Source organism: Manis pentadactyla, chromosome 8, assembly GCF_030020395.1.
Source record: "Manis pentadactyla isolate mManPen7 chromosome 8, mManPen7.hap1, whole genome shotgun sequence".
NCBI classification, from domain to species: domain Eukaryota; kingdom Metazoa; phylum Chordata; class Mammalia; order Pholidota; family Manidae; genus Manis; species Manis pentadactyla.
Window position 1 is genome coordinate 65,437,611 of NC_080026.1, and position 20,541 is coordinate 65,458,151.

General features: G+C 51.1%; 1 protein-coding gene across 2 annotated transcripts; it reads left to right on the forward strand.

Moving 5' to 3' along the window:
* The first annotated feature begins 8,733 nt into the window (after positions 1–8,733).
* Positions 8,734–19,906, forward strand: SYT15 (synaptotagmin 15). 2 transcript variants are annotated; one of them, XM_057505831.1, is made up of 8 exons: positions 8,734–9,654; positions 10,577–10,760; positions 11,268–11,407; positions 12,439–12,734; positions 14,262–14,432; positions 15,023–15,143; positions 15,773–16,081; positions 16,919–19,906. In XM_057505831.1, the coding sequence occupies exons 1-8, from the start codon at positions 9,648–9,650 to the stop codon at positions 17,059–17,061; spliced, it is 1,371 nt and encodes a 456-aa protein (XP_057361814.1). In that variant the 5' UTR covers positions 8,734–9,647; the 3' UTR covers positions 17,062–19,906. The 2 variants fall into 2 exon arrangements, with proteins under 2 accessions (XP_057361814.1, XP_036782471.1); XM_036926576.2 differs by having other exon boundaries at positions 8,738–9,654; positions 15,902–16,081.
* Positions 19,907–20,541: the final 635 nt, after the last annotated feature.

A 20,541-nucleotide genomic window follows, 5' to 3' on the forward strand; every position in this document is an offset into this window, starting at 1 on the left:
GACTCTCATGCAGACCCAACACTGCAGGCTATCAGTGCCCAAATCTTAGGCTGGGAGCTGGGTGTAGACACTGGACGGAACTTTCATGTTGTCTGCCCCAGGGAGAGGGCATTCATAGCTTTGGAAGAAAGGGAAGCACAGACATTTGGTTGGCTAAAGGGACAGACTGGGACTGAGACTGCTAGTTGTCCCCTAATGGTCATGATCTCCTGTGTTTAAAGAATCCCTACTTTTTATTTAGGGATATGGGAATCCAGGGGAAAAAAAGGCCACATTTGCTTTTCTTCCTGGAAGCTATGTTTGGCAAAGAACTGAGCAGTAGAACTGAAATGGGGAGAGGTATTGCATCTAACCAGAAATAGTGAGCCTCCCTCTTTTCTCTTTCCTGTTTCTACTGCTGGATGGTAGAGGTCGTGAAACATCTCAAACCACACAAATACACAATACTTAGGGATAGTAAAGCAAAAGATAGGGAACAAACCTGGCGCCCAGGCTGCTTACGTGTAGACAGGTGAGAGAAATGAGGCAGCTAGCTGCAAGAGAGGAAATGAGAAAGGTGCATTAAGAGATGCCACCAGGAGGAGCTGGGGCCTTGGTGATTTAAGGTATTCAAGCAGCAGAAATTCTGTGACAGTAGAGGGCACTAGTTGATAGAAAGAGCAACTAGTTGACAGAGAGAAACTTCTGTCTTGCTTTAGTTGATCTTACTTGAACTCTTTCTTCCAACAGTTCAACCTATATTCTAAAAATTACTCACCCTCTCCTCTACTCTACACCCATGTGCTTTGGGTGGGTCTCAGAGGAGCAAGTGATTAGATCACTTGATCACATTTCCTGGGCCACAGAGATTGTTCAAGATAAGCATGTGTCCCTCTTAGAGCCAATGACATGCAATAAAGAATTTCTCTGGGAGCCCTGAGAAGAAAATTCACTTTTTTCCTTAAAGGGATTTGGGGACTGTATCCACCATCTTACCCAAAGCCTGATCCTGGAGCCAGCACAGAGGGTGACAGAGGGAGGATGTGGACAGAAGCAAAGTTCCAAGTACATCATCTGAATCTTAAATCCAGTTAAGGGTAAGACTGGTCTCACCCCTTGACTTTCAACTAAGGAAGCCAATAAACATCCTTTTCGTTTGAACTAGATTGGGTTAAATTTCCATCCTTGCCAAAAGTGGCCTCAGTGACAGTCTTCAGTCAAGCCTGAGAGTGTTATTGAGGCAACAGGGAAGGCAGATGCCCAAGTCCAGTCTTAGAAGGTAAATCAGAGACCACCTGAAACTCGCTTGGGGAAAAATGTGTTTATTATAAGGATGAGTGTGGATTTGAACCAGAACCAGAAAGTCCTCAGGAACAAGCAAGACAGATCCAGGCTTATCTTCCTAGAGCTAGGAGCACCATCTCCCTCCTGACTTTCCTCTGTTTGCTCTTTCTATCAATCAGAGCCCTCTACTGACACAGAATTTCTGCTGCTTGGATACCTTAAATCACCAAGGCCCCAGCTCCTCCTGGTGGCATCTTTTAATGCACCTTTCTCTCTTCCTCTCTTGCAGCTAACTGACTCATTCCTGTCATTGTCCCAACTCCCAGTTCAAACAAGAGGAATCTGATAGACACAGGTCATCTTTAATGTCAGAAGAAAGCTCACAGGTGCTGGCCAGCTGATGGATTCAGTGCTCAGATTAGGTGCCCTCTCCCATCCAATGGTCACATGGTCTAAATCAGGTCCACTTACTGGCTGTTCCCCCTGCTAGGGCTGTGGGTATGGCAGGTACCACAACCGATGTGTCTTGTATGTCTACACAGACATTATATTAGCCAGTGCTCTTTTGACTTCAAGAGGCTGAAACCCAAATCAAATTGCCTGAAGTGCCGCAAGGATTTTTCTTTGGTTCTTGTAAATCAAGAGTCCAATTCAGGTCTGGCTGGAGCCACAGGTTAAGTGACTTCATTAGAACTTGGCCTCTTCATCTCTAAAAGAAGAGGGCCACACAGTTGGCCCTTAGCACCTCCTGGATTATATCCTCACAGTGATAAGTCCATGGGAAAGAGTTGAAGGAGCTGAGAACAATGACAAGTTATTGGATTAGCTATTATTGTTGTTATCACTCCTACCAGTTCTCCCAAAATTCTAGGTCTGAGTGATAGCAAACTAATATGAGTCACTGCCCAGCTCTTAATTCATCACTGTAGCCTAAGGAATGTGATGCTCTGGATGGTCAGCTCTGGATCAAGACTAGCTCTGGAGTTAAGGAGAAGTCAGTCTACCCTATGACATGGCCTGAGAATAAGGGAGAACACATGGGTTTTGTCACCACATGCTTTTACAGTAACCATATTGATGGGAAAGAAGATGGGGAATTATACACCAACTCTTTTTTATTTTTGGTATCATTAATATACAATTACATGGGCAACATTGTGGTTACTAGATTCCCCCATTATCAAGTCCCCACCACATACCCCATTATATACACCAACTCTTAAAACTAGAAAATGACGCATATGACTTCCACTCATATTTCATTGGCCAAAATAAATCACATATCCATGCCTAAGCCTCAAGGAGGGGCTTGTACACCTGCATGAAAAGAAGAAAGCCAAATACACTGTCCAAATACACACTACATGGTAACAATCACTATCCAATTTCTCTCTTCTTCTTTCTTAAGGCTCTTTGGGCCTTAGTTTCCTCATCTGTAAAATGGGAATAAGAATGCTGTGACAAAGGACAGCCATTTATGATGTCTCTCCCTTGCTCACCTCTCACTATAAGACTGTAAAGATCAAATACTCACTTTTTTGGCCTCCCTTGAAACCAGCATGGCAGTGTGTGGGTCTAGCCCATGGTGTACAAGAGCCAATGTGCTGAGGGGTTTCTGATGAAGGGAGAAAAGTGAGCCAGGAAAGAAGCATGTATCCCACCTATGTCCCCTTCCTTCTCTTCCTGCCTTTGAATCGGTGTTAGAGGACACCCAGCTTGGTGCTATAGTAGCTATCTTGCAACTTTAAGATGACACATGCTGAGATGGTAGAGCAGAGAGACACAAGAAGACTGGGTCTTGGATGAGAATCTTGAGCTGCCAAACCAAATCTGAAGCCATCTAACTAAAAATTTCTTGTTAAGTGATACCATATTTCACCAATTCTGAGACCCAAATTCTTTTTCACATTTAACAGACCTCAGAAATCAGTCACATCTCACAACTAATACGATAATGAAGAACTGCTTTTTTTTTTTTAAGAACTGCTTTTTATAGTTCCTCAGCATTTCTTTCTAATGCAAAGAAGGTAGTGAAATAGTAGCAATGGCATTTTAGAGTTAATGAAATATGGTAATCAGTCTCCTTATAGTTTAAGTCACATTTAGTCAGGCTTTCTGTAAGTTGTAGCAAAAAGAATTCCTATCTGACAATAAATACCTACCATGGAGGGCAGTTGTAAGGAATGAATGAATAAAATAAATAAAGTACTTGGTGTAGATTATTTTAAAGGGATGGTATTTGGTTAGGGTCTCAATATTTTTTATATAAAGTATTTCTTGCACCATGTCCAACTATAAACACATATACACACACTGACGCACACACCCCTGATAGAAGTAAATGTCCAGAAAATAAGGCCAGGTAAACACTGACTGACAAGTTTCAGCCACAGAGAATTCAAAGCAGGTGGCAGTCTTGTATCATTTGAGACTTTTGATTACAGATGGCAGATATGTACTCAAACTGGATTAACTACAGTTGGGAATTTGATGACTCACCTATGGGAAAGGTTGATGGTGTTCTTGATTCAGATATGGTCTGATTCAGCTCTCACCAGCTCTGGGCACCACATGCTCTGAGCTGATCCTGTCCTCAATCAGGCTGTTTACTTGGTCACGCAAGATTCCCTCAGTAGATTGAAGGCCCTTGGAAAGAGCTCCTGACTCTCTCCCAGCATTGTCAGGAAAACTGGGGTTGAGTTTCACTGGTCCCAGTAAGTCCCTGTGCCTGTCTCTCTCTGAACCCAGCACTGCAGCCAGGAGAGGAAGCAAGGAAGCTTTGGAAAAATCAAGGCCAGATCCAAAGCAGAGGCTGGACTCAACCACGTCTGAGCCATTGGCACTGAGAGGTGGAGAGAGGGGCTCCCCAAGAACACACAGGGGGTACCATTTTAGCTAAAGGATGAAGGATGCTGTGTAACAACGTCAGATGCCCTCCTGGGCCGCCTTCTCTCTCCCCTAAGCCCACAACCACCACCCAGGCCTCTGCACTTCAACACTCCCACGACAATGAAAGCAGGTCCAGAGAGGACCAGAGTCAGCGAGTTAGGAGAAGTGGCAAGGCCATCCGCCCGGGGTCACAACTGGAGCGTGTGTGGATGGAGAGAAAGGGTGCTGCTCTCAAAAGGTAAGCTCTGCTCAGGCCATCACTCCGGTCTCCCCAGCATAGTTAAAAAGAGAATGGCTATGTTTCAGTCAACTTCCGCTGCCTGCAGACTCTCTATGGCAATCATGCACAAGCATTTCTATCTCCCTCCCATGTCTGTGGGTTGGCTAGGGTCAGCTGGCACAGGCCAGACTCACTGATTGCAGGCTCCCAACGGGGTCTGGATCTGCCGCACAGATCCCTCATTAGCCTGGAGCCACCAGCTGCCTGGGGCATGCTCTGCTTACCATGAAGGCATTTCCAGCTCCTGCTCACATCATCTTCTGTTCTAATGTTCTGTTGGCCCAATCAAGTCACATGGCCAAGAACAAAGTCAGGTAGTAGAGAAGTATGCTTCTCCACAATGTTCCAAGGATGAAGAAGTGCAACACTAGTACCCAGAAGGGAGGACTGGGACCAGTAATATAGTCTGCCACAGGAGGTAACCAGAGGACAAACTTCCCCACAGGCTCAGCACTCTTCATTGATTTGCCTGGTATAGTGAAAGCTTAGCCTAGAGCACCAAAACCCAGTAAGAGGGCCTTGTCCATGATCACATGATCTCTTCGGGGCAGAGGAGGAGGAGCATATGGGAGAGCTCTGAACTCCCTGTGGAGGCCACACCTGAAATGCAGCAACACTGAACAGAAGTTGCTTCTCTTCTATCCACTACCCTCAACATTCTTGATTCAGACATCAGAAAGCGCAGCCCAGGTAATTAGCAAATTTGAAAACTTGAGTTAGGATTTAATCTTGTTTCCCAGATAAAGCCAGCCTCAGGCAATCCCCTGCTCTCTGAGGGAGTGATGAGGTCAGCACCTCCTCTCCTCTCTCATCTTGCCTACTGCCAACTTCTGAGGTCAGAGCATAAGGAAAGAGGAAGGAAAGGGTGCATGGGAAGTTCTTTCTTTTTTTTCTTTTTTCTTTTTTACGGTTTTTTATTAAGGTATTATTGATATACAGGCTTATGAAGGTTTCACATGAAAAGCATTGTGGTTACTACATTCACCCATATTATCGAGTCCCCCCCATATCCCATTGCAGTCACTGTCCATCAGTGTAGTAAGATGCCACAGAGTCACTACTTGTGTTCTCTGAACTACACTGTCTTCCCCATGATTCCCCCAACACCATGTGTACTAATCATAATGCCCCTCAATTCCCTTCTCCCTCCCTCCCCACCTGGCTTCCCCCACCCCTCCCCTTTGGTAGCCACTAGTCCCTTCTTGGAGTTTGTGAGTCTGCCACTGTTCTGTTCCTTCAGTTTTCCTTTGTTCTTATACTCCACAAATGAGGGAAATCATTTGGTACTTGTCTTTCTCTGCCTGTCTTATTTCACTGAACATAATACCCTCTAGCTCCATCCATGTTGTTGCAAATGGTAGGATTTGTTTCTTTCTTATGGCTGAATAATATTCCATTGTGTATATGTACCACATCTTTATCCATTCATCTGCTGATGGACACTTAGGTTGCTTCCATTTCTTGGCTATTGTAAACAGTGCTGTGATAAACATAGGGGTGCATCTGTCTTTTTGAATCTGAGAGCTTGTATTCTTTGGGTAAATTCCCAGGAGTGGTATTCCTGGGTCAAATGGCATTTCTATTTTTAGTTTTTTGAAGAACCTTCATACTGCTTTCCACTAGTTTACATTCTCACCAGCAGTGTAGGAGGGTTCCCCTTGGAAAGTTGCTGCCAGTAGAGGAGAAGGGCTGCCAAGCAGGGAGGCAGGAAGGAGGAAGAACTGGCATGGGAGCAAAGAACACTCCCAGGAGGCAGCAGTGGGCCGTGGGCTCTGGGTCCATCCTGGGACTCCAAGTGGTTGTCCATAGGATGGGGCACTTTTGGGGCCATCATGGTGAAGTGGGAGACAAGGAGGTAACTTCTGCTCAGATAAGGAAAGACACTCCCTACCAGCTCTTCAAAGGAAGGGGCTGTAAGAAATTAAGCCTGAGGCCATCATAGCCAAACCAGAGCAAAGATAGGATGCTGGTGGGTGGAGGGCCCTTCCCAGCTCACATGAGGGACCCAGGGTGACTAGGGGGAATTACATAAAGGTGAAAAACATGGTCTTCCCCATGTTTCTTACTGTGGCCTTTATCCTGCTCTGACCTCTCTGTTCCTAAGTGATGAGAGAAGATACTTCCTCCGGCAGGCTGATTCTTAAGGTTAATTGAAAGTGACCTTCCTTGTGAATCATCCATCGCACTGAATTATTAATCACCTGCAGGCATTTGCAGGCCTTTAAACACTTGGACTTCCTGCAACCCTCCTTAGAAATGCTTTTGCCAAGAGAAATATGACTTCCTTTTGGCCACGGAAAAGAGAAACCCTGCCTGATTCTGTTTCCAGATTTTCCAGCTCCCAGAAAGCCAGTAAGGAACAAATCTGAAAACAGGAAACAGGGCCAGGGCTGCAGCTCGACCTGGAGCCCATTCTGTTAGGTGGAGTCAGCTCCAGGCCAGCCAGGTCTCAGAGTCCCTGTGGGCCAGTGGGCGGAGGGGCCTTCATGAGGCCGTGGGTGCTGGGAGAGCGAGGTGGAGTGACAGTTACAGGCACCAAGCACTGCCGGGCTCAGGGGGCTAAGAGTGGGGAGGGCAGCCCGGGAGGCATGGCCTGGCGGGGCGGATAGGATGAAGAGTAAATAGGAAGTTAAGGCTGTGCTCCAGGTGAGAGATGGTAGAGACGGGGGCGAGGTTTTTGGTGGTGACGGTGATGGACAGAAGAGGAAGAGCTGGCAGCACTTGGCCACTGCTTGGATGTGGTTGTGAGGGGAGGAGGCCAGAGAGGAAGGGGGTGGGGCCCTTGGCAAGGCACAGCATGGGAGTGGGGCAGACGGGCAGCCCTGGACTTCCTGACCTGCCACAAGTCATTCACTTGTCAGAAGCACCCACTTCCCCATCCCACACCGAGAACAGCCTGTGTGCAGCTCGGGAACAACCATGGAGGTGGCTGGGTGTGGATGGGTGCCATGCCCTATCAGACTGGTCAGGCCAGGCAGGGCAGCTGGGAAGCGGGTCATGGCAGCTGAAGGGTTACCATGCAGGAGGCACATGGGCCTTGCTCACTGTCTGGTTCCAGCCTTGGGGTGCACCAGGAAGAGGTAGAATGTAAACGATGCCTCTCAGTAGACTGCATGGACACTGTGATTAGCACAATAATGGCTCCAAAGGCATCCATGTCCTAATTCTGGGAATAGTTATCTTACAGCAAAAGGGACTTTGCAGATGTGGTTAAGGACCTTGAGATGAAGTGATTATCCTGGATTGTCTGGGTGGGCCCTAAATAATCACAAAAGGTCCTCATAAGAGGAAGCAGAAGAAATTGATGTGAAGATGGTGAAATTCAGAGAGATTAGAAAATGCTGTTGCTGGTTTTGGTGATGAAGGAAGGGGTCTTCTAGAAGCTGGGAGAGGACATGGATTTTCCTCCGCCTCCAGAAGCAATGCAGTCTTCTGACCTCCAGAACTATAAGGTAATAAATCTGTGTTTGCAACCACTAACTTTGTGGTAATTTGCTGCAACAGCAGGAAAGTAACAGATATTCAGCTTGGGCCTGAGGGCAAAGATGAGGAGGTTTCTGGGAGACCCAAGCCCCACTTCCTGAGACACACCAGGATTGCCAGCCCAGAGGAAGGCAAGGTCTGGGCCCCAGGTTCTCCACACACTCCAGAGGGCAGGTTGCTGGAGGAAGGCCTGCAGGGAAATGCCCTGCCTCCTTGAGACTTCAAGCAGGGTGCCAGGTGGAGAGAGAGGCTCCACTCCTCAGGTGGGGTTTCACTCCTTACCACCTCACACCCATCAGGACCCCAGAAGGAGAGTGGACATGCTTCCTCTGCACACAGCAGCCAGAGGCTCCCAGACTGCCCTTGTGAAGTGCGAGGGGCCCCAGTTCACCACCCATCCTGCCTTGGATCAAACAGGGTTCAGGCAGAATGGAGCCTCAGGAACACTTACAGGGTGAGGGGCTGTCCATCCGGTCCACCCCACCTCCTCTGTCTTACAATAGGCACAGTTGCCACGAGGGAGTGGGAGCCATATCCAGCCTCGGGTCTTTGGACAGGGTCCTCAAGGCCATAAATCGATTAACCCTCCCTTCCCCCACTTCCACACACACACATTCCTTTTTGTCACTATTTACAGATGCTTCGAGGTCTCAGTCGTGCCCACTGGAGCCCCTCTCAGGGACGCTGTGCAGACGCCAGGAGGGTGTACATCCCCAGATGGGGCACGTATCAGTAGCCGGCAGAAGCCCAGGAGGGCCCTTACCTGAGCACGTCCATCAAGGGTGCATTCCCTAGCCTCGACTGGCACAGCCCCTGCGGTCTGATAAATAAAAATCACTACAACAATAGGGGCTGCGAGTGCTAAAGGAACCCTGGCGACGCCGCCCTGAGGCAAATAATCACCATAGTAGTGGCTGGCATGTGTTGAGAGCTCTCCGCACTGGTGTCAGTCCGCCAGTCATCATTATAAGCCATCGTCTCTCTTTCATAAGCTAACGAAAAGTGAACCCAGAGTGCTTAAGTAAATTGTCCCAAATCGCACAGCTAGCGAGTGGGGAGCCAGAGCTGGAAACCGGGTGGTCTGGCAGCAGAATCCGCGCTCTCCAACGCCTCCTTATTTTGTCCCCCTGAGCTGGTGAATGAGTAAACTTCAGCGCCGCACCACACGCCCAAGTGGTTAGGCAGGTAGCTCTGGCCCGGGGCAGGGGGCGGAGACTAGCCCGCCCTGGGATCCGAGAAGGCCCCCTGGAGCACGGGTCGGGGCTGGGCCTGGAGGCCGCAGCCTCAGCCAGCGGAGGATCTGCGGAAGGTAGAGGCACCTTCTCAGATGCGCACGTCCCGCGCCAAGGCTGCCAGGTGTGAAGGTCAGGTGCGCGGGCAGAGAGGCAGCTCTGCCTTAGGGAGCCGGTGGCCCTCGCAGCCCACCCTCCCGCAGCCGCAGGGGGCCCCGGGCGCCCCTCCTGGTCCCGAGCCTTGCGTTTTCAGGGAGCGCAGGCTGCGCTGGCGCCCTTCCCTGGACTGAGCTGCAGCCTCTGGGCGCTGGGTCTTTGCCCCCGCCGTCTGTCGCCGCAGGGCAGGACACGACGTGGGACCGCCCCTACGCCTGCCCGACGGCCCTGCGCCAGGCTTTAAAAGCCTGCCCCGGGAGGGCTGTAGGCGCGGACAGACGCGGAGACCTGCGAAAACAAACTCCGGCCCGCGCCCCGACTGGACTGCTGACAGGAGCAGCCCCATGACGGGTAAGTGTCTTCGCCTCCCACCCTCGCCCCCAGCGCGGCGCCCTGCCCCTCGGCCATCCGTTGGAGCATTTTCTTCCACCGCTGGCCCCCGCTGGGGCGCAGTCCCTGCTCCTCCTGCCCGCGGCTCCTTGGAGGCTGCGGGGCTGGAGTGGAGAGTGAGGCCCGCTCCTCGCGACAACTGCGGGTCCGGAGCGGTGGGGGCCCGCCTTCTCACCACCCCACTAAGTCTAGACCACAGAGCCCGGGAAATTCTGCATCGGCACGTGACCCGAAGGAGGCACCCTCTTTGCCCAGCGGGAGGGAGCGTCGCAGCGCTCTCAGCTAGAATTCAGCGGGAGTGGAGCCTCCCAGGTCCCGGCAAATGTGGGGGGGCGCAGGTGCCCACAGCAAAGGGTCCCTGTGTCTGTTTCTCACACCCACTGCACCACCACTCAGCTACACTCCCCTCCACCTTATCCAACCGACTCCCCATAGAGGTTGGAGGGAATGAGGGAGGCGTTTTAGAGAATGTTACAGAATTCAAGCATGAGTCCAGCCCACCAAAGGTTCCAGGACCCCAAAGGATCTGGCTCTGAATGCAAACGAAGGCATCATCCCGTCCTCAGCTTTCCTTAAGTACATGATGCCATCCATACCCAGACTCACCCTCAACCCTGAACAGGAGCCCAGGGAAGGAGAGGTTCTGTTAAGAGAACTGTTCATTTCAGCCAGAATCCCAAGTCCAGGGCCAGCTGCTTTCCAAGGGAAACCAGAAGCCTCTGCCCAGAGCGCTAGGACCCCAGGAAATTTGGCTAGCCTGCAGCACCCCTCCCTAGCAGACAGGGGAAGTCTGCTTTTGTGTCACCCCTGGGGTCTGAGCCAAGTGGCATGAAGAGGAGTGGCTTTCCCCAGGCCTCACAATCTTGGTGGTCTCTGCCCCCAGAGCAGGTGGCCCTGGTGATTGGGGGCATCGTTGCGGGGCTGCTGTTGTTTTTCGGGGTGAGCTGCTGTCTCTGGAAGAGGATTTGTGCTGTGTTCGCCTATAAGGAGCTGCCGGGGACCACAGCTGCCTCCAGTGGACAGGGGTGCAAACTCTACACACCATGTGCCAGGACCCAGTCAAGCAGGTGAGGCTGGATGTGGGGCCACACAAGCTCCTGGCCAGGCTTAGGGCCCTCCTTATGGAACTTCCTCTGGAGTGGAATGCGCAAGGTCTGTTTATGGAGCACCACCTCTGTGCCGTCACCACAAAGAAACCCTAGAATCACAAGCTCTGAGGCAGGGATTATAAAACCCTTGTCCAGATAAGAAAACTGAGGCTCAGAGGACATAATGGCTCCATATAGAACAAGTGGTATCTAGCAGAACAAGCATTTGAACCCACGCTAACTGACTCCAGGGGCTGTGCTCTTTCTCCAGCTCCTTACTGGCTGGGGGCAGACAGAGGTTTGGTGCTGTGTGTGTGTGTGTATGTGTGTCTCCTTGTGTGGGCCCAGAGAATGGTTCTGATGCCTCCTCCTGGATCCTGCTGGCATTTGCTTCTCTAGCCTCTGGCACTTTACCCCTATGAGCTGAGCATCTGAAGCCACACCTTTCAGTGGCCACCTACATGTCATCTCTCTACCTCTGCACAGGCCGAGTGTGCCATTCATGGTGCCCCCTTCCTACCAAGACCGAGACTGGATGCCCATGAACAGCAGAGAGTGGGCTCAGGCCCCACAGGATGCCCACCCAGCCCCAGAGCTCCCACCCTACACCCCCAGTGGCAGCCTTGGTGAGTGTTCCTGCCCCACATCACTGACACAGCCTGGACCAGCAGCCTCTCAACAATGCCCGCAGTCACCAGGGCCGCCTGCTCTGGGAAAGAGACCACCAGGACTGTGATGCCTGGGAAAGCCACGCCCCTTCCCACCACTGGCCTGCCGGGGGCACAATTTGGGCAGCAACCCTATCTGCTTGGGTTAGAACCCAGGAGTGACACAGAGACAGACTCCCTGTGCCTTCTGGGGAAGGGTGCTGCTAGCGAGCTCTGCTGGGTCTCCATGCAAAAGCCATCTCACCTGGGGGTCTAGAACTCTGGGCAGAGCCTTCTGATTTCCCTTCGAAAAATTTGCCTGGTGACCACTCTTTCCAGGTACTTGGGTTTACCAAGTGCCTTCCGTACCCCAGCCTTGCCCAGATGTGGCCTCATGTGCCATTTTGGAGTTAGACCTCACCACACCTCTGTGTAAGCAGTAAGCAACAGATCTGGGGCTGGGGCCCTGTTTGCTGGGGCACAGAACCTGTGCTGAGTCCTGCTCCAGGATGTTGCGTTAGCCGAGGCAGAGAACATAACTTTCTGCCCACCTCTTTGCTCTGAGGACCTCCCAGGAGACCTTCCCAGGAACCACCCAGTTATCAGCCAGGGCCCTTTAATTTGAAGGGGAAAAAAGGAGACAATACATTGTCACTGAGACATCCACTGGACACCATGGACAGGGGCCAAGCCAGGTGCTGGGCACAGGGGGCAGGGGTTGAATGAATTTTGTGGACTCTGCTAGGGGCCCCAGGGCAGGGGCAGGCCTGGACATGCAATCATTCATGCTAAGAAGGCTTCTTGGAGGAGCTGCACTAGAAATAGGGGCCGTGTTCAGTCTGGAGAAGGGACTAGGGTGGCTGTGTTCAGGAGAAGCCAGTGAATTGCCTGGTGGAGGCTCAGCCAAGAATGTATGGGCCAGGAAGGGGGTGCAATGAATCCCAGAACTTGCTGTTCCCTATGCCCTGCCTTCCCCTGGCCTGCCAGATATCCCAGCCCCTGTGTTGTAGGAGATGCATGCGTAGTGGGGACCATCAACCCAGAGCTGTACAAGTTCCTGGAGGACAACAGTGAGACCGACTTCCCTGAGGGCTGTCTGGGGCGGCTGTGGTTCTCAGTGGAATACCAGCAGGAGGCCGAGAGGCTGCTGGTAGATTTGATCAAGGCTCAGAGGCTGCAAGCCCCCTCAGAGACCTGCAGCCCCCTGGTGAAGCTCCACCTGCTGCCCGATGAAAGGCGCTTCCTCCAGTCCAGGATCAAACGCAAAACTGCCAACCCACAGTTTGATGAACACTTCATCTTCCAGGTATAGCCTCCGGAGTAGGCAGGGTCTGGTGCCCTTAGGCCTCCTGAGAGACATTGTATAGGAGAGCCCTGGTCTCCTGTGCTAGCCAGGGCCCTGCTGGGCCAGGGCCCCTGATGCCACCAGCTTGCTTTATCCAGCCTGCATGGTTACGGCCTACAAGAGCCCTGACCCCTGATGGTGGGGATAAAGGAGAGCCTACAGGAGTGTGGGGGCAGATGGTTAGGCTCCTTGTGTCCAGGCTGCCTGGAAGGGAGGAAGAGAAAGCACGTTCTTGGAGCACGTACTGAATGCCAGACTCTGGCCCATAGGGCTAGGAGGAAGCACCCCAAAGCCCTGGCACATTACGGGGTTTCTGGCAAGGTTACCCAAGGAAGGTGGTGGGTGAGACCTCTAGGCCCCTTGGAGTGGGGCCAGCACTCGCCTCTCCCGTCAGAGGCCAGCACAGAACCAGAGAGCCCCCCGTGGCAGCTGGTGCTTTGGCTGCGCTGTGCATGGGCTGGCCCGGGTCTGAAGGAGCAGAGAGTGCCAGGGTGCTAAGCCAAGCTCACAGGGGCCTGGGAGCCTCAGCAGGTGACTGGGGGCCCTTCGGGGAAGCTAGTCTTCAAGAGCTGCCTAGAGGCCTTGAACAAACATTTTTAAGAGCTGCGCAGCAGGCTGGCTGGCAAGTTAAGGAGGGGCCAGTCAGCATCCAGCAAGAGTGAAATCTTAGGCCATAGCCCTGATTCTTACCTTGTTCGGGGGCTGACAACTGAGAAGAGGGGTGGCAGGAGGCCCAGCCCTGGCCAGACTGCTGGTACCAAGGTTGTGAGAATTCACAGGTGAAGTTTGGGACATTAAGATCCAAGGCGTGCAGCTCACTTGGTAACCAGCGCGGCCACACGTCATGCTCACAAACTTATTTTTCTTTACTCATCACTTCCCCGCGCTGTCCTTGCACCAACCTGATCCTGGCCTGTCTGTGCTTTAAGGGGAATGGGGAAGGAAAAGAGGAAGAGAAGAAAATCAATATTAATTAACTATCTGCCATAGTTCAGGCACTGTGGTTGTGGTTTTACAGTCCAGGGAATAAGAACCATTATCCCATTTTACAGGTGAGGAGACTGAGTCTCCGTAAGAGGGGAGGTGGAGTGCCCAGCTCAGATAGCAGAGACAGGCCAGTTCCCCAGACTCCAGTGGAGGGCCTCCCACACTCATGTGCAGGCAAGGCATTTGGTGGTCCTGTTAAATGATAGATTCCACTTCTTAGGCCTGAAGAAGGGTCCACAGCCTACATTTCTAATGAGGTCCAGGGTGCATGGATGCTGCTAGTCTTCAGACCACATTCTCCGTGGCTCTGGTACATGCTACCCCCCCACCTTGGAGGTCCTGGCCCCACTTCTGTGAAGGGCCCCCTGAGAATACCTAGGTTTGGGGTGCATAGGTCGCTGTTGAGACAACCCTCAAAGCTCCTGTGTCCAGAGCAGCATGCTACCCCCTCCCATCCCTTGCACCCCATCGAACCCCCTCCTGGGCCCTCATCTCCCCCAGGTGTCCAGCAAGAGCATCACTCAGAGGGTGCTGAGGTTCTCAGTGTACCACGTGGACAGGCAGAGGAAGCACCAGCTCCTGGGCCAGGTGTTTTTCCCCCTGAAGGACGAGACCCTAGAGGGTGACTGCCGGCGCATCATCTGGAGAGACTTGGAGGCTGAGAGCTTGGAGGTAAAGGTCAAGCTCACCAGACAGATGCCAATGTGGGCAGCCAGCAGGTGTGGCCCAGCACCTGTTGGCTGCCATTAGCTCTCAGCATACTGCTCACCACTCCCACACTCAGGTGGCAGGCCCAGCCCACAGCTGCATGGCATGGGACAAAGGATGGAGCCACCCCTGGGCAGGGAGGGGCCCCCTGAGGTTCTTTAGCCCTAGAGGTCAGATTACCTGGAGCAGCTTGAAAATTTCCTTTAAATTCCCATTCCGATCAGACAGCTGTGAAAGGTGACACCCCAAATGGGCCAGCGAAGGAAAATACACCCTGTTCCCTTTCCCCCAAGAGAATCCACACAGCTCAGAATAGACTTTGGAACCCCTCAACCTGGGTTTGCCCACTCAGCGCTGGTTCTCATGCCTGTGTGACCTTCAGCAAGCCCCCTCCACTGTGTAGACGTCAGTTTCCCCAGTCTGTACAATTGTCGGTGAGCTTACAGGAGGAATTAGGGTGTCACAGAGAGCCTGACTGCCGGCCAGGAGGAAGGCAGTGCGGCTCCTCCAGCACCTGGCAGGGTGACAGGCTGCTTTGCCTTTGGCCTCTCCAGCCTCCATCGGAGTTTGGCGATCTCCAGTTCTGCCTCAGCTACAACGACTGCCTGCACCGCCTGACTGTGGTCGTGCTGCGCGCTAAGGGCCTCCAGCTCCAAGAGGACCTGAGTTTTGCCAGTGAGTTTCTCTTCCTGGGCAGTTCCCATCCTGAGAGCTCCTGCCTGAGGCTGGAGGCTCACCCTCCCCCTGGCCACCCAGCTTCTGCTTCATAAGGGCACACGTGTGCTCACCATCACCTGAACCTTGCCCTCCCGCTGTGGACAGCTTGGGCCGGAGAAGCCACTTCCCGGAGGGCTCCCCCCACCTCGGGACCTGATGCTGGCAGGACTAGAAGAGGATCCCAGGCCCACAGGTGGTGGGCTTCCTCCAGCCTCCCAAAACCACAGCCCCCGCTCAGGCTCACTCCACACATCCCACTTATGTGGGCCCCTCTGCCACCTGTGTGTCAGCTGGGTCACTATAAGCAAGCTGGCATTAGGCCTTCCACAGCAGATCCAAAACCCATGTAAGCCCACCCCCAAAAGCTTGGCCTTCGAAGAAGTTAAGGGGACTCAGCACCCAGAAGTGAGGGTCTTCACCCTTGATGGGGAGCATAGCCGTGTGGTGCCAGGCCCTGGTAAACAAGGGCCAGCAGAGCCGCAGGTGGTTCAAGAGGCAGAGAGGAAGGAAGAGGAAGGGAGCTGAGCTTTGTCTCAGCCCTGAAGCTGTACACTGATCAACCCCGTTTCCTCTTGTAATGCCTCCAGCTGCAGCAGCTGAGAGTAAGGGGGCCTTGGCACCTGGGGCGGGCATGTGCCCCCGCAGCACGACCTCTGCAGGCCAGATCCTGAGCCCCTTCCCACCCTCCCCGGCCCGCGGTCTGCACTGCTCCACAGGTGTGTCTGTCAGAGTGTCTCTGATGAACCACAACAAGTTCATCAAGTGCAAGAAGACTTCCGCTGTGCTGGGCTCCGCCAACCCTGTGTACAGTGAGACCTTCAGCTTCCAGGCCGGCCCCACAGAGCTGGACACTGCCAGTCTCAGCCTCACCGTGCTGCAGAGCGCCGAAGGGGACAGTAAGGATGCTCCCCTTTCCCGGGGCAAAGGAAGCACTGCAATGTGTTCAGGACCCTCCGGGGAGGTTTCTGTTCTCTGCCTAAGGAAACAAGCCTGAGAGAGGCTGAGATATTTGCTCAAGGATGCAGAGCTTGCTGGCAGGAAAGCTGGGTTCACATCCAGCTTTACCCCAGTTTAACTGTCCATGGCACCCTAGAAAGAGGTTAAAGGATGGCCCCCGCTCCCTCCTCCTGCGGCAAAACACGAGACAGTTGGGGAGGCAGCATGGCCGCCTGCCACCAGCCAAGTGACCTGATGCTATGGGTTGTTGTGTGCCCTGCATCACCTCGTGTCTTCTAGACAAGCCTTTGGGGTCCTGAGTGGGGTTCAGGGTGGATGACAGAGTGGAGTTATCCGCACTGCCTTCCACCCCAGAGTTCCCTGCCACTGGGCCAGCTGAGCTATCAGGCTGGGTGGTGTCATGGGCCAGAGCTTAAGACCCTTCCCCACCACAGCCGGTGGTGAGACAAAATTGTTGAATGCTCCATCTGATGTTGGGATAGGTTGCTGGAAGGGGGCTTCTCTCCAGGGCAGCCCCTTCCTCCCTCAGCTCTTCAACAGAAGGCAGGCTTAGGAGGACCCACTAGGAGGGTGAAGGCAGAGTGGGTGGCCCCAGGGAAGACTCTCCATCTGGGCTCCCCCTCCGCCTCCAGCTCCAGAGTGAAGTCAGGGCCCCCTGGGAGCTGTCAGCTCCTGCTTAACAAGGGAGGGGACTCACTTCTTCCTTTGAGAGAAGGGTGTGGCTGAGGAGATGCCGTCTCTGTGCTCAGAGAATAATGCCGTTTCCCTCCCCACAGAGAGCCACCAGCTGGGCAGGGTGGTGGTGGGCCCCTACATGTATGCCCGAGGCAAGCAGCTGGCACACTGGAACGAGATGCTCAACAAGCCCAAGGAGTTGGTGAAGCGCTGGCATGCGCTGTGCCGCACCACCGAGCCCTGACTCGCCGGGCCCTCGGGCCTGTTCAGCAGCCCTCGCCCTCTCTCCTCACAGCCACGTGTGACGCTTCATCCGGCATCTCACTGGGCTGCCAGGCCAGCCCGAGCCAAGGGAATGTGGGTGCTGATGTGCAGAAGGGAAGGGGGGCAAGAACGCCCCCACCTGGGACAGCAGTGTGGCCAGTTGCTGGTCACTACTCGCCCGCCAGAGAGACCCTCCTGACTCATTCTGTCCTCCTTCACCCATGGGGCAGCCTGGACTTAGAATCCGGGTCCTTGGCCGTCATGGCCTGGAGTAATCGTGGTTATCACCTGAACTGGAATCTCAGGCACTGGGGAGTTTTCCATTTGGTGACAGCACAGCTATGCATGCTGAATGGAAGTTCCGGGTACGCTTGGTTCCACCATCTTGGAACGCCAATGTGTCGATGCAAACCTGCTGCAGTTTTTCTGCTGAAGTTTCTCTGTGTTCTGCCTAATGGAGAAAATAAACTGCTCTGGGGGAAATAGTAGGGGGTAGGGGATGTCCAAGCCCTTATGTAAGTTGGTCCACAATACACAGCTCAGTCTGAGAGTTGGGTTCCCATGTAGGTTGGAGCAGTCGCAGGATGCCCCCAGCTCAGGGATCACAACTTCTGGTGTCAGAATATGTGGGAGAATGCTGTGAGCAGCCCGCCCAGATACCGGGTAGTGGCCAGGTCCTCGGTATCCCTGCCCTGGGCCTGCTGAAGAGGGCCTCACCACACTGCTCCCTCCCTGGGGCTGTGTCCCATCCTGGCCCACATCATGGCAAGTCCTGCCCATAGATCACTCCACAAGAGTCCAAAACCCCACACCCCTGGTCTTACAGGTGTTTAGCACTGGTTTCTGTGTCTTGGTTAAGTGTTCAGATCCTGGGGCTCTCGCTTTGGGCAGGAAATGAAAGTATGTGGCTGAGCATAGCCCACAGAGCTGAAAGCTTTTCCTATAAACCTAGCCATTTCATCATAAGTATTGTGTGAGGTAGGTGTCTGTAAACTTCATTAAGATGGAGTTTCCACAAATCACTGTCCTCAACTCCCAGTAAAGTACTCACCGTAATGAGCAGTTATTGTGCTTGTCACTGTCACTTAACAGGCAATTTCTATTTTCACCCAAATGCTGTTGAACTTGTAGAGACAACATATTGTTATTATATAACTAGAACAAAACTTTAAACCTCCTCTTTTCTTAGTGAAACAACTTTTTCTGCAGTGAAACAACTTCAGCAAAGGAAAGTAGTACATGTTCCACTTGGTTTGTGTGTCTCTTGACTTACTTCACTTCCAGTCTCGATGCACAAATATAGGCTTTACCTGGCAGTGGTTTGTATAGACAGAATATCCCATGTTTGCTTTTTCTCAATTATTTCAGGTGCACATTTTCAACATAGTCCACACTCTTGTAATGCCTAATAGTGTCATAGCACACACATAATAGGAGTTCTCTGCATGTTTGTATAGCAGGCTACTAAAATGGAACTGTTTCCTTTTCACCTGAGGTCCTGAGACAACAGGTGCCAACCACCCCCACATTTCAAGGGGACTTTCATGCTTATCAGTGGCCTTTTCAGGGCCACTTGGAAGTATCACCTTTGCAGAATTGAGTGGACTGGTATGTCCTACTCACAGCTGAAAAATCTCAATGTCAAGTGACTGGCAGGCTCTCTGCTCTGATGGAGAGGAAGTAGGGGTTGTTGCTCTTTGGGGCTGACCCCTGTCTACAGAAATGGTCAGGGCAAAAAATACACAAGTGCTCCCATGGACCAGAGAGAGCTGGCCTGGATTGTCTCAATCTTGTCCACAAGGTGACTTCAGCAGGACAAAACCCTTTACATTTCCTTAAATATCTGAGAATCAGCTTGTCAGTTTCCACACCAAAAAGTGCTAGAGTTTGAGTAGATTTTCACTGAGTATATAGACCCACTTTGGGGCCGTGTGTTATTTTTACAACATTGAATCTTCAGTCCATTAACATGGTATATCCTCCTGTTCCTTTAGGTCTGCTGCAAGAAAACTGTTTCGTGGTTTTCAGGAGAGTGTTCTTGCACATCTTTCATTAGATTTATTCTAGGTGTTTTATATTTGTTGCTAGTATATAAGATTCTGTTGATCTTTGTTCATTTATATCTATGAGTGGCCTTGCTAAAGTCACTTAAATTGTAATAGTTTGTCTTTAGATTCTTTGTATTTTCTTTATAGTCATGATCTCTGTGAATGGCAGTTTTATTTCTTCCTCCAATCTGTATGCCTTCTTTGTCTCATGCCAAATTGCAGTGGCTGGGTAATTGGGCAAGAACAACGAAAGACATCAGATTGTAAAGGAAGAAGTAACATTATATTTGCAGATGACATGGTCTTGTATATAGAAAATCCGAAGGAATCCACAAAAAACTATTACAGCTAAAAAACAAGTCCAGCAAGGAAGCAAGATTGATATACAAATTGCACTGGCTAGGGCCTTTAGCAGAATGCTGGCTACAAAGAGTGATGGTGAATATCCATGTCTCATTCTCATCTTAGGGGAGAAGTTTTCACTATTGACTATTTAGTTTGATGCTTGCTATAGGACTTTCAATGTACTCGTGATCATGTAGTCTCAATTTGTTAAAAGTTTTTTTTAATCACAGTGTTGAATTTTATCTAATACTTCTCTGCATCTTTCGAGATAATCAGACTTTTATCCTTTATTCTTTTAATGTGATGAATTATATTGATTGACTTTTGAATGTCAAAGAAAACCTACATTCTTGTAATAGAAACCAGTGGTGTTTGTCTATGTGTATATGTATATATATATAAAAAATAATACTTGGACTTGTTTATTTAAAATTTGGATGTATTTGCTATTACTTTTTTATTGCTTTTTAATATCCTTATATGTCAACATCATATTTAAAATCATTAATTATTACAACGTTACTTTTGTAGAGCAGTTTTACATTCACAGCAAAATTAGGGGAATGTTCAGAGATTTTCCATAACAGCCCCTGTCCCACCCATTCACAGCCTCCCCCATTATCAGCCTCCCCCACTAGAGCAGTGGGGTATTAGGTTCATACTCAATTAAAATTGATATTTTCCTGGTGGACTGAACCCTTTATCATTGTGAAATGGCTCTACCACTCATAATGGCATATTTTTTCCATTTTCCCTATATTTCCTCAACTTACTCATAGTCTTATATTATTGTTGTATCTCTTAAATATAGTTTTAAAAAAAATCAAGTCAGTCACCCTCTCTTCTGTGTATTTAGTTCTTTTACAATAGATGTAATTACTGATAGAGTTGCGTCCATGTGTACCATGTTACAATCTGTTCCATTTGTCCTACCTATTATGTTTATTTTCCTCTCCTTTGTTGCCTTCTTCTGGATTAATACATTTTTAAAAAATTTCATCTCTTCCCACCCACTCATTGCTACTTACACAGTCTGCTACTATTCCTTTAGTGGTTTCACTAGAGAT

Bases quoted from the DNA above. Each gene is read 5' to 3' on its own strand.
- SYT15 (XM_057505831.1), top strand. The intron at 10,761-11,267 runs GTGAGGCTGGAT...ACCTCTGCACAG, and splicing joins GCCAGGACCCAGTCAAGCAG to GCCGAGTGTGCCATTCATGG. The intron at 16,082-16,918 runs GTAAGGATGCTC...CCCTCCCCACAG, and splicing joins GCAGAGCGCCGAAGGGGACA to AGAGCCACCAGCTGGGCAGG.